The sequence below is a fragment of the Indicator indicator genome, chromosome 26, assembly GCF_027791375.1.
Source record: "Indicator indicator isolate 239-I01 chromosome 26, UM_Iind_1.1, whole genome shotgun sequence".
NCBI lineage: Eukaryota > Metazoa > Chordata > Aves > Piciformes > Indicatoridae > Indicator > Indicator indicator.
The window spans coordinates 1,024,700-1,037,851 of record NC_072035.1 but is presented as its reverse complement, the minus strand read 5'-3'; the positions used below and the strand labels follow the sequence as shown (position 1 = coordinate 1,037,851).

At 48.4% G+C, this 13,152-nt stretch overlaps 1 protein-coding gene across 1 annotated transcript in view; it reads right to left on the bottom strand.

Moving 5' to 3' along the window:
* Positions 1 to 7,229: 7,229 nt before the first annotated feature.
* The window catches only part of LOC128975770 (clathrin heavy chain 1-like), a 40,008-nt gene continuing 34,085 nt past the window's right edge, over positions 7,230 to 13,152 (bottom strand). Inside the window, exons 31-32 of the mRNA XM_054392796.1 lie at positions 9,190 to 9,265; positions 7,230 to 8,204 (exon numbers count right to left, since the gene is read on the bottom strand). Of these exons, the coding sequence (XP_054248771.1) occupies positions 8,089 to 8,204; positions 9,190 to 9,265 (192 nt within the window). The 3' untranslated portion in view covers positions 7,230 to 8,088. The remainder of the gene's footprint in view (positions 8,205 to 9,189; positions 9,266 to 13,152) is intronic.

The following is a 13,152-nucleotide window of genomic DNA, read 5'->3' as shown; positions in this document are numbered from 1 at the left end:
GGCAGAAACCCACCCTGTTTGCCTTTCTGTCTGGAATTTCACAGGAAGCAGGGAACACTGGAGCTGGACTCGGGAGCTGTGTCCTCCTTCACACCTGGCACAGCCACCCTGCTGCAAAGAGGGAATACTTTGTGTAAGAAATGTCCCCAGGCCACGTGTAGAGCATGCTCCTGTCAAGGCTTGCTATCTGTGCACTTGGTGACACAACTCTTGCTTAACGAGACTCAGCAATCAGGCAGCTGGAGAGCAGCGTGGTATAGCTGTGGCTTTGTGGATAAACTGACTGCAGAAAGACCACTTGGAAAGCTGAAGCACCTTTATCCTGCCAAGATTAAGCAAAAGGACGTGTGCTGGCATTGCAGAACTCACCCCTGGATGATGCCAGAGCTAGACATGGCTTCAGAACAGGCTCGAGACAGAGGCAAGTCTATTGAGGTGGCTCCATGGCAAGCCTAAGGCAAAGCCCCTTCAGCACTGGGGAAAACAAACCAACCAAACCAAACCAAACCAACCCCAAACAAGCATACCCCAAACAACCAAACCCAAACCCCAAGCAACCAAACCCAAACCACCAAACCCAAATCCCAAACAACCAAACCCAAACCCCAAACAACCAAGCAGACAAAACCCCAAACAAACAAACCCACGAAAGCCAAACAGCAAACCCTGAAGGATACATAGAAGGAACAAACATTCACAGTGCCAGTCCTAGATGCAGAGCAGCCTACTCAGTGCTCAGGTTAGCAGTAATGGAATGGTAAAAACAATGGTAGCTAGCTGGAAATGCACTTGCATTTCTGGTTAATCGCTGCAGCTCCTCACCACCTTTCCATCAACTCCCACCCCATTCATGTGTGCTTGTGGACACATAGCGGCTGCTGTTGTGAGGCCATGGCAACTTCACAACAAATGCTGGCCCTGATGGATTCCCAAACCAAGGCAGGAAGGTCTTGTGCACCATCTCATCTTGTCCAAGAAAAACAGAGCACCACATGCTCGATGCTCCTCAGTATCAGTGGGATTCACAACAGTGCTTGCTTTGAACAGGGAAGGGATTATTCACATTTAATCACACAGATTGCAAGCCCATCTCAACTTGACCTCCAAGCAGCTACTAACACTGCTTGTCAGCAGAAAGCCTGGAGGAGAAGAGCACCTAAGGAAGATAAGCAAGCCCTGAACACAAGAGGCTGCAAACATGTGGTTTAAATCCCGTAAGAGGTTTACCTGAAAGTAAAGACTTGCCTGGACTTGAGTGGTCAAGAGCATCTCCTAGGAAATAGGTCGTCACAGCATAAAAAAAAGGGCAGCTGCTGTTACAGATAAGACATCAAGTCCTCTGTCTTACTCCTCTCACCTCAGGGATTTTCAAGGAAGCAACCCCCTGACAATCTGAGCCCATCTCCCTTGCTGGTAGCTGCTGCTTGTTTCTGCTGCCATAAGAAGACAGGAGAGTAATGAAGCAGGTGCTCTGTTGCAGCCTCTGCACCTCCTGGCATCCTTCTAGACCCTCATCAGAATTAAAGCAACTTCATCAGTGAAAGCAACTTCCATGCTGGTTTTGAGCACAAATACTGATTGCAGATCCTAGGAAGCATGTACACAGTGACCCTGCTTGATCAGTTTCAACTTTCCCCTCCCTTGCCCCTCCCCAGGATGATTTTTTTTTCTTCCAGTTAGCACAGCTTGATGCACCTGGCAGCACACTTGAGTTTCAGAGATGAGAACTGGCCAATACAGGGCAGATAACTTCCCATTTTGTGCCCTTGAATCAGAGAATCTCCTCCTTTCACTGACCAGCTGTGTTATCTGAATTCTTACAACTCATCGACTACTGCAAACCTTTCCACACATTAATAATAATCCAAACCACTTGGGGGCTGATGATACAAACAAGAAAAACTGATTTCCTCTCAGGTTCCCTGACAAGAACAAATCACAGGATGCTAGGGGTTGGATGGGACCTCCAGAGATCATCTAGTCCAGCCCCCCTGCCAGAGCAGGGCCACAGAATACAGCACAGGAACACATCCAGACAGGGCTGGAAAGCTTCCAGAGAAGGAGACTCCACAACCTCTCTGGGCAGCCTGCTCCAGTGCTCTGGGACCCTCACAGTGAAGAAGTTCCTCCTCCTGTTGAGGTGGAACCTCCTGATTGCTTTGTGTGGAACAGACCCTGTGCATAACAGGCTTGGAGAAGATTGGAGTCAACACTTCCTCACCTTTCACCTGCATGCAGCAGGAGCTGCTGTGGCTGGAAGGTGATGCTACTCCAAACCAACTTACATGATTCCTACTTGAGGGCCCATGTAAAAAGAGCTCCTGTTGCTAGCCAAGATGATTCACTGAGATTACCAAGACTGAGCCTCTCAAGAGCCCAGCAGAAGTCCCTGTTGCATTAACATTGGAGTGGCCCTGACTCATCTCAGGAGATGAGTGCACTCCATGTACTGCACAGTGTTTACAGCTGATCATCCTGCCACCAGCCCATGGCCATGCCTCCCTCACAGCAGAAAGAAAATCCTCCAGCTGACAAACCCTGGTAGCAAGTTGAAGACCTTTTCCCCACCCTGTAAATGAAAACAGAAGGAAAGAGGATCAGAAATTTACTACCCAGCCCTCCCCTGCTGGAGTCCACTCCTGGCATCCCAGATGGATAACCAGCACCTTGGGTATTTGCACTTGGCAGGATGCTGGAGACTTCATCGCTGTGGAAAAGAACAGGCCAGATGACTTTTTTCATTCCTTCCTTTCATAACCACTAGGGGGAAAAGAACAAAGGCTGCTGCTGGTCTCTTCTCCCGGGTGGTCAGTGACAGAACGAGAGGGAACAGCCTCAAGCTGCCACTGGGCAGGCTTAGACTGGACATTAGGAAATTTTTTTTCATGGAAAGAGTGGTCGGGGATTGGAATGTGCTGCCCAGGGAGGGGGTTGACTCCCCCACCCTGGATGTGTTTAGAGGTCATTTGGATGTGGTGCTTGGGAACATGGTTTGGGGGTGAACCTTGTAGAGTAGAGTTCTGGGTAGGACTTGATGATCCCAAAGGTCTCTTCCAACCTGAACCTTTCTGTGATTCTGTGAAATAGAGGTTTTTAGAGGGAAGTATTTTCAAGTCTTGATTACAACCAGAGCAGACAGGAAAAAAAAAATTAATCTGCTTGAGCCATTGGAGCAGGAAGCAGAATGCACAACTGAGCAGACTCAGGCCCTGACTCACAGCTTATGGAAGTCTGACACATCAAAGCAAGATAAGACTTACCCTTCATGGGCTGCCTTTCAAACTCACCATCTTAATGCCTAAAAGTTGGCAACTTGAGAGTTTCATTTAGCTTGGAAGGAAGTGGATTGGTTTTGGTACCTTGCTGAACCATCTCCCAGGGTGCACACTGAGAGACCTGGGCTGCGATGCATACCTGTGCGACCAGCCTGGCAGCATTTTGTCATAACCTCTGGAAAGATGCCCACAGCAAGCACATAGCATTGACAACCAGGAGATCTGTACCAGCAGCACGCTCTCTGAAAGCTGAATGTTTGCCAAGATCAGATGTAGCAGAATAAAGACTCCAGATCCTGGATGTGTTTAAAGGTGGTTCAGCTGTGGTGCCTGGGAATGTGGTTTAGGGGTGAACCTTGTAGAGTAGGGTTCTGGATAGGACTTGGTGATCCTGAGGGTCTTTTCCAACCCAAATGTTTCTGTGATGGGACAAGGGGCAAGGGATGTAAACTCCAGCACAGGAGGCTCCACCTCAACAGGAGGAGGAACTTCTTCACTCGGAGGGTGACAGAGCACTGGAACAGGCTGCCCAGAGAGGTGAAGACTTCTTCTCTGGAGACTTTCCAGCCCTGTCTGGATGTGATCGTGTGTGACCTGTGCTGGATTCTCTGGTCCTGCTCTGGCAGGGGGGTGGACTGGAAGATCTCCAGAGGTCCCTTCCAACCCCTAACATCCTGTGATCCATTAAGAGGGACTGGTGCACCTGTAGAGTGCTAGAGCAAGCATTAATTCACCTAGCAACGCACACCCTAATGACACAGCAGTGTCACAAAGCTACTCTGGGTTCCTTCAGCATTCCCCAGCCTTACATTTCATAACATTTTATCACCTATTCAAGATGCCTCAGTTTTACTTTGGGGGAACAAATGAGATTGGATCAGCCTTGGGGTACTCTGTAAAGCAAAAAGGAAAAAAAGCTGTCAGCTTGGAAACAAGTGAGAAGCCAAACCACTTCCAGCAGAACAGAAAGGACCCAGAAAGGCTGAAAGAAGTTCTAGAGGCAAGGAATGTGCCCTGTTACAAGGCAGTACCCACACTTCCTAAACTGCTTGTTCTGGGAGCCCAGTACATGCAGTGGGTGTCTGTTCCAAGATTTGCAGGCTTTCTGGCCTCCATTTTTTTTGCAGGATGAGTTGGAGCTGCTCTGATGCTGGTTTGATCACACTAAGGGTTTCTCAGTGGCCAGGCTGTAGCCTGCTGATCAGAATGTCACATGTTGAAGCATGAACTTTATCTCTACAGCCCTCGAACACTCAGCTTTGCCCAAGGATATGTGCCCAAGTACAAAACTTATCCCTGCTCCTCCAAGTGGGCATTAAACAAAGGATGTTTGTCAGTTTGAGAGGTCAAAAAAACAGAAGAATTTTTTTATGCTTCTGAATAAGTGTTTGCTAGAGAGAAGAAAACCAAAAAGCTGTTCCTCATTTCACACAGCCTTATGCAGGGATCCAGGCCATGCTGTAAATACCACCTCTCAGCATCAACAGTTGCTAAAAAAAAAAAAAAAAAAAGACTATTAAATAAAAATTAGGTGTCAGACCTTGCTGTGACTACTCTTTCCTCCATTCCCCATGTACAAACTGCAGTAGGCTTCATCTAACTATAATTTTTATTTCCTAAAGAGCAAACTCACGTAAGAGCGTTTTCTTCTGCTACTCTGCTATTTAATTAGAGCCCTAGAAAGAGGAGCAGGGATAGAAAGGTCTTCTAAAGCACCACATTATGTAGCAAATAAGAAACAGAACTTACCCCAAAGACAACTTCTGCCCAAGTTTAATTCCTCACGAGTTTATGGGGCTGGCTCCTCCAGCCCAATAGAGCAGACAGCAGCAGCCTCCACCAGAACTCTGCTTCTAGCAGCAGCTTTGTTAGACATTCTTCCTCCCCTTTCACTTGGTGTTTGTACCAAAAGCAAGCAGCAACCTTTAAAGCTGCAAGGGAGCAAATAAGAGTGTAAGGAGCCCAAGTGCTAGCACAGAGTGAGCAGCTGAAGGCAGATCAGAATTCTATGCCAAGGGGAGTGTGTGTCCTTGCAGTAAACTTGCAGGGGGATCAGTTTCCACCTAGCTCACAAGACAGGACAGCAGCTGTACATCAACCCTCCTGAATTGCTTCTCATCCCTGATGCCACATCTAGAGTTACCCAAACTTTGCCAGCTTGGGGAAAATTCCCCTGGCAAATGGCAAGAGCTGTTACAGAAGGAAATCCATGCCTGGTTTCTCACAGGGAAAGCATGGCTCAGTCAAAGCCTGCATAAAGGTCCAAGCAAGTTATTACCTGACAGTACCATAAGCCCCAGAAGTTAGTCTCCAGCTGCTGCACTCTGCAGCACAGATCATGCTAGCACTAGTCCCACCTCCCTGAAGCACAGGCAGTTAGTCAGAAGCTTCACTTTAAAAGGAGCTTTTCTGCAAGAGGATCTTATCCAAGTTCTTGAAGACCTGGATGGACACTGAAACGTCAGGAGCTGAATGAAATCCTGCACCAGAAGAGGGCTGATGTCCTGCTGAGAATGACTTCACTGTTGAAGCAGCAGGGAAGTGCACCGATAGGCACAGGTTTGTTCCAGTTTGGCTACAGCTGCACTTCAGCAGCAGGAAATGTTTTGGAGCACAAAGTTGATAAATTACACTTAGCAAGAGCTCCAGCTAGCAGGAGAGCAACTAAAGCGAGACTATTCATCAGAGGTGGCAGTTTTGCTCTCCTGGAGGAGTCAGCCACTCCTCTAATTAGATTTCTAGACTGGAGCTATCCAGGATCTCCAGGCTAGCTCCATTCTCTCCAGGCCATGAGTATTTCATCTGGCATTTCATCTCTATTCCACCACTGCCTTGCCCTTGTTCCTGTGAAGTCACAGCCAAATTTTTGAGAGGAAAGAGAACTACAATCATACTACTACCAGAGCTGGTCTCCAGTTCCAGCTGACCTACCCAAATTCCTTTCTACCTGCCAGGAAGTGGATACAAAATCAGCACCATTTGCCTGGAAAGCAGCATGCTACCTGGCCACTTCCTGCAGATTTCAACCCTCAGTAGCTAGTGAGTTGATCAGTACAAAAACTGAGGTAAGGATGGGACACTCTGGTCTGTATCAGGACAGCTCTCTGCCCTTGCTATCACAGTGCAGTGACCAAGGGAGACCATACCCTGATTAGAATTGTGCCAAAGCAGAGCCTGCCCTTCACAACCCTGGAAGTCCCTTCTGGTTGCCATTTAAAGATGGTTTTGCCCTGTTCAAGCAGAATTCAGCAGCAAAGGGTGTGGCTTACCACAACCTCTGCTATCCTGGTGTGTTTTAATAGAAAAGGCACTAACTGCCACATCTGCCTCAGCACAAGACTGAAGGTTTTCCAGTCATGTAAGCACAACTCCTGCAGCATGGCCTCCACTTGTGACACTGTGCTGGTGTGTCCAGTGAAGAGACCATAAATCCCTTTTCAGTGAACTGCTAAGCCACCCACCTTAGGTGCCTTGGTGCAAGCTTTCCTTCTGCTGCCTGACCTCCTTAGCCATCAGATGAAGAAAACCTGCTGCAGCTGCTGGTGGTGTGTTCCTACCACCCAGTCCCCACCCCCAAGACATTGAGACTATAAGCACACAGTGGGCACTGCAGTTTTACATTTATAGTTGGACTTTTATAATATTCAAGATTAGCACAAGATTCATAACCATAAATTATACATTGTTGTTACCTAGGTACATAAAACATTAATGATACATGGATTGGAAGTGGCACAAAGTAATGATACATCCCTGGTGGCATTCTCAAAGGAAGAAGGTGGGTGATGGACAGGCTGCTGGCACCGCTGCCGCACCGACGCGCCACAGCTCGGTAATTCAGAGGGCACCGCCTCTGCCCACCAGCCAGGGTCAGAACGTGGTGTGGCAGGAAGCCAGAATCAGTTAAAGGTGCAAATAAGAAGTCAGGATTATGGCCCTCCCTACTGTCTCAGTGTTTGAGCAGTGTGTCCCCCTCCCCAATCCTGACACTGTGCTCTTGCATCTCCAGTACTTTGGCAGCCTATGCACACTCCTACGTTCGCTTGCCACACAGAGCTGAGGTGTCCTGTGGTACCAATGAACCTCAGTAAGTAACATGCTCTCTTCTTGTTGAACAGAAAGGGATCTGCGAAGTGTTTGCTCTCTGGCACGAGATTTATTTTCTTCAAGTCTCAGCTCTACTCCAGAAAATATAGAACCGACTCCCGACAGCATCGAACCCCAACAGCCTTATTGTCCAGGAAAGGAAACCTCCCCAACACTCCTCTAAACATTCAGAGCACAAATATTAGACAGCCCATTTGCTTTTGCAGGTAAGACTGCAAACAAAAAGGGGGTAGCCAGTTGCACACCAGCTTCCAACAACTCCTGAACGAGATGCTTCACTGAATTGTTAACGACCCTGCTACTTCCGTAGCTTCAGCTAAAGCTTTAACAACTTGGTGCCAGGCCAATTCCCAGCTGCCTTCAACAGGCTTTGCAACAGAAAGAAAGAAAAAAATCTGCTCTCTTCCCCCTGGCCTCAAGCAGTTATTGCTATATGAGTTAGTGAAATAGTGCCTTAACTTCAGACAAGAGTCTCACGTTGCCAGTAACAAAAGCTGCCTTTCAGAGGTTGAAATGTATCCGGACAAGAATCAATAAATAACAGTACAGGCATCCCGTCGAAGTCTCCTCACTGAGCTGGGCAGCAAGCGTGGTCAGCCAACAGAAGGTCATCTGTGCCTTTGGGACTGTTGTACACTTCTTGGAGAAGTCAAAAAGGGCTGGGAGGGAAGAGGACAGAGACAGTGGAGGCCTGCCAGAGAGCGAGTTACATATTGAACCCATAAACGGGCGGCTGGGTGAATCCCGGCGCGGTGTATCCGTACGGGAAGTTTGCCTGGGGAGGTACTGCACTGGGGCCTGCTGTTAGCATCAACTGCTGGCCTAGAAAAGCACGAGAGAAAAAAAGAAAGTCAGTGTCAGAACCCAAGTACTGGCTGTACTGTGGGACAGGATTGTGAGGCTTCAGCTAAAGCTCAGCCACTGTGCAAGCACAAGCCAGCAAATCACTGTTACTCAACATGCACCACAGGGAGGGCACCCAGGCCACCTGCTCTTGCTGCTAGAAAACTACCAAGGCAAGGCAGGAATGGTGGCAAGAGAAGTATCAACTGACCTTGAGGGCATGTTAACGTGGCTTGTTTTGAAGTGACTATAGGGAAAGCAAAACAAACTGAGGCTATTTTAACCCATGCATGGTCAGAACTGGAAAGTAAGCAATTTGAGTAAATAGTTAGGTCTGTTAGGTCTCAGTCTGGAGGGTGCTGCAGAAGGCCTCAACATAATCTTAACAGATTTGTCCTCATCACTAGGAACACACATGCCTCATGCACAGGTTAAATCCAGGGGAACAATTGCAGTGAACCAGTCACATCCTTCCCTTACCAGCCACCTCTAGGTGCTTGTTAGCAGAATACCTCTTCAGAAGGGCTTCTAAAACAGCAGCACACTCGATGACAGCCATGGGGTTTTTGGCTGCACATGCCTTAAAATGGGTGAGCTAGAAAGCCAGTCTGCCTTTCTACTTGGGAAAGCAGAAAGCACAGACATTCCTCTTAGACAGGAAGAGCAAGAGGAATTTGCATGCTCTGTAAGTTATTCCTGGGGCAGCCCCTGTCCTGTTACCATACTGAAAGGCTATTCCTATGTGCTAGAGTTCTGAGCCATGGAAGAGGAGCAACACTTCAGCTGAAGAGGAGGACTGTAAGAGTGATGTCACTTCAACAACTTCTGCAGTTCATCCAGCAGAGGCAACCATTCTACCTGGTTGGAACCAGTTTACCTTGACTGGAGATAGTCATTTACATTACCTCCTTAAGGAGACCAAAGTGACAACAGATAACCAATTAAAACCAAACCTTTCACCTACCAAATACTATTGGAGTGGGTTCAGTTACTTGTTCCTCTTCTTTTCTTAGGCTTTCAGAAGCATCAAGTTTATCCACCTACGTGCAAGCGAACAGGAGATACATGAAGGCCTTGTCTAGGCATTGCACCACCCTGTGAGGCTTCTCATGGTCCCTTAGCTCTCAAGTGTTTATCAGTCCAAGCTAGATGCTATGAAAGCCTGCATGTTGCCAGCAAACTGTGCCAAACCTGCCCTCCCAATTGCTTTAGGCTTATTGCAACTAACAGTAGCTCTCAAATGCAGCTGAGATCATCACTACCTTTCAGTGAAGCACTTTTGAGGACCTGTTCTAGTCACTGTTAACTCTGTGACCCAGATAACAAGCCTTCCAAAGCACCCTCTCCAATGGGCTTAATCTACACTTGTCTGTTACCCTGCAGTCCCACTCTTACCTTCAAGTCAGAGCACCCAGATATTTGCAGCTATTCCAGACCCATGAAGTTTGATCTCAGCTAGGACTATAGCCCAACCTGAGCTGCAGACTACTGGTTTAACCTTATTAGTATTTGCATAGGTTCCTTTTAAAAGAAACTCTAGAACCATCATGGAGAGTAGTCTAGTAGCATCAGCTTCATAGATCCCAGCACTGAGCCAAATAAAGCTCTAACTCATGCTAAAGACATTAATGAAAGTGCCACAGTGATGCAGGAGCCCTGCATGCAACTCTGAACTGGGGGTGGGGGAAGTAATCTGAGAAGGAAACAGTGCCTGCCTTCTTCTCAGGGTTAGGAAGGTCTATTTGCCATAAGAGAGCCATTGAGACTGAAGACTGCAGGGCATAAAAGTCACACAGCTTCACATCCCAAACCAGGCAGCACCCACACCCTGGGCAAACCTACATTCAGGTCAGTTCAGTGCTGCCACTCCGGCTGCTCCTCATCTTTTCCAACTGCAAGAGCCATGGTCTGAGCAGTGCTGCAGGAGGGGTCTCTGTTATACACTAGGGATGCTCTCTGGATGTGGTGTTTCAGAGTTTCCTGGGCTTTTTGGAGTCCTAGCACAGCTGCAGAGTGGCATTGAGGCTTTAACTGGTTCACTTCTAGCTGCCAGCCCCCCAGGATTACACCATGCAGCATGTTACAAATGCTGTCCCTATTCCTATGGATCACAGCAACCAGGAGCTGCCAGTTTCAGACTAGTTGCATTACTCATAACCTGGGATTCCCACTCTCTCCTGGCTTAGACTTTGCTCTATCACTGCCCCTGAAGCATTAAGAGGCTTTGAAAAGTGCAGTCACTCCCTCTGTTGGGCAAACAGCAGGCTTGCTGAGAGCAGGCATCCTGAAGAAGGCAGCTCTCCAGGAAAGCCTAAACCTCTCTCTGCTTTCTCAGCTGTTTCCAAATGAGTGTCATTGTATTTGTGTGCCTGGTCCCTCCGGGGACAGACTATTCTATGCTTTAACATCTTCTTGTGTATAAAAGAAAGATCAGTTCTGGAAGAAAAACACACCCTGCAGATGAACTACTCTGCTCTTTTCACAGGATCACAGCTCACAGGATGTTAGGGGTTGGAAGGGACCTCTGGAAATCTTCTAGTTCACTCCCCCTGCCAGAGCAGGACCAGAGAATCCAGCACAGGTCACACAGGAACACATCCAGCCCAGGCTGGAAAGTCTCCAGAGAAGGAGACTCCACAACCATTCTGGGCAGCCTGCTCCAGGGCTCTGGGACCCTCAGAGCGAAGAAGTTCCTCCTCCTGTTGAGGTGGAACCTCCTGGGCTGGAGTTTACATCCATTGCCCCTTGTCCTATCCTAGGGTGCAACCGAGCAGAGGCTGTCCCTGTCCCTTCCTTCCTGCCCCCCAGCCCTCAGCTATTGATAGACATTGATCAGATCCCTCTCAGCCTTCTCCTCTCCACACTAACCACCCCCAGGGCTCTCAGCCTCTCCTCCCCAGGCACTGCTCCAGTCCCTTCAGCATCCTTGCAGCCCTCCCTTGGACTCTCTCCAGCAGATCCCTGTCCCTCTTGTGCTGGGGAGTCCAGAGCTGGATGCAATAGTCCAGGTGAGGTCTCAGCAGGGCAGAGTAGAGGGGGAGGAGAACCTCCCTGGCTCTGCTGGACACACTCCTCTGAATGCCCCCCAGGATCCCATTCCCCTCCTTGGCCCCCAGGGCACATTGCTGTCCCATGCAGAACTTACTGCCCACCAGCACTCCCAGGTCCTCCTGCAGGGGGCTGCTCTCCAGCAGATCCCCTCCCAACCTGTCCTGCTGCAATTTATTCTTCCTCCCCAGGGGCAGGACTCTGCACTCATCCTTGCTGAGCCTCATTAGGTTCCTCTCTGCCCAGCTTTCAGTCTGTCCAAGTCTCTCTGTACGGCTGCACAGCCTTCAGGTGTCTCAGCCAAGCCTCCCACCAAACTTGCTGAGCAGTCTCAGTCTGTCTGTCTGTCCCCTCATCAATGACATTGATGATGATGTTGAACAGGACCAGCACTGGTCCCTTCTTTTGTGCTTCTGCAGTTAGTCACATGACAGTTTTAGATACACCACACTTATGAAGCCCATTCTCTAGTTCCAGGGTTTGCAGTTAATTCAACAGACTAAATTAGTTCCACTGTACACCACTTCCACCATGCAGATTTCTCTTCTGGCAAGTTATCCCAGGGATTTAGTACAGGTGATCAGCCTGTAAATCCAACCAGCAGTCCTAAAGCAATGAATCCATACCTGAACCTCACATGCAAAAGTCCAGGTGAGCTGTGTGTGGCCAGTTTCTCCTCAGTGGGATTTGAGGAGGAGGAGGCCTTTAAGATCTGTGCAGGTGCTTCCATTGTACCAGCAGGCAAGAAGTTCAGAGCAGCTTTGTGCTGGTTTGCAAACTCACCCTGCCTGGAAGACTGCAGCATGCCTCAGGAGTTTGCAGCACAGGAAAAAATTGGGACTTAGAACACATCCTGCTACTTGGCAACTGCTTGTTTACATCTGAACAGCACTCTCCTTGCCACAAGATAGCTGTGATATAGTGAACAGGAATCCAGACACTCAAGTCCTCCTCAACCACTTACTCCTGTTTCTCCCCTGAAGAGGAGCAGTCTGGTTGGATTTTCAAGCTGCTTGTGAACAGTTACACTTTTAGCATTAGCAAGAGAAGAGGAAATGAGTTAGAGCTAAAATTACACTGCTCTTCTGGCAGAAGCTACAGCTAGATTCCTGTAAAAGAAACCTAGGATATTGAGGGACACAAATGAACACAAAGAGGTGGAAATCAGAGTGTCACCTTATAGAACAGCCCATCAACCTGCAAGAAAATGCAGAGGGGAATACTTAACATGAAGCAGTCAATTTGAGATTACTCATTTTAATGAAGTGCTTTAATCTGATGCCCTGTGCAACCCTAAAGCCTTCTAAGGAAGGATCTTTTCTTAGTAGCTTGGAGCTGTTTGGGACATTTCAGGACCACACATGATCAGAATCTCTCTTCTCTCCCAGAGGAGAACTAGCTGTTGGTAGCAGTACTGTACAGCCAGACCACACATCTAAAGTCCTGGTTTCCATTTTTAAAACATGGTCAGAAGTCTATTCCTTCCTCTCTGTAAGCAGAAAACACAACACTTGTGTAACTACAAAGTTAAGAGTGACATAGGTCACAGGATCACAGAACTGTCAGGGTTGGAAGGGACCTCAAGGATCACCAAGTTCCAACCCCCCTGCCATGGGCAGGGACACCTCACACCAGAGCAGGTTGCTCACAGCCACATCCAGCCTGGCCTTCAAAACTTCCAGTGATGAGGCTTCCACCACCTCCCTGGGCAACCTGTGCCAGAGTCTCACCACCCTTACAGTAAGAACTTCCTCATGTCTAACCCAAATCTCCTCCCCTCTAGCTTGGATCCTCACCAAGCACATCAGCTATGGAGCTGCTCCAGAAAGCACACAGCTGCTGCTGTTCACTGTTTAAAGCAGAAGCTGAACTAGACTTC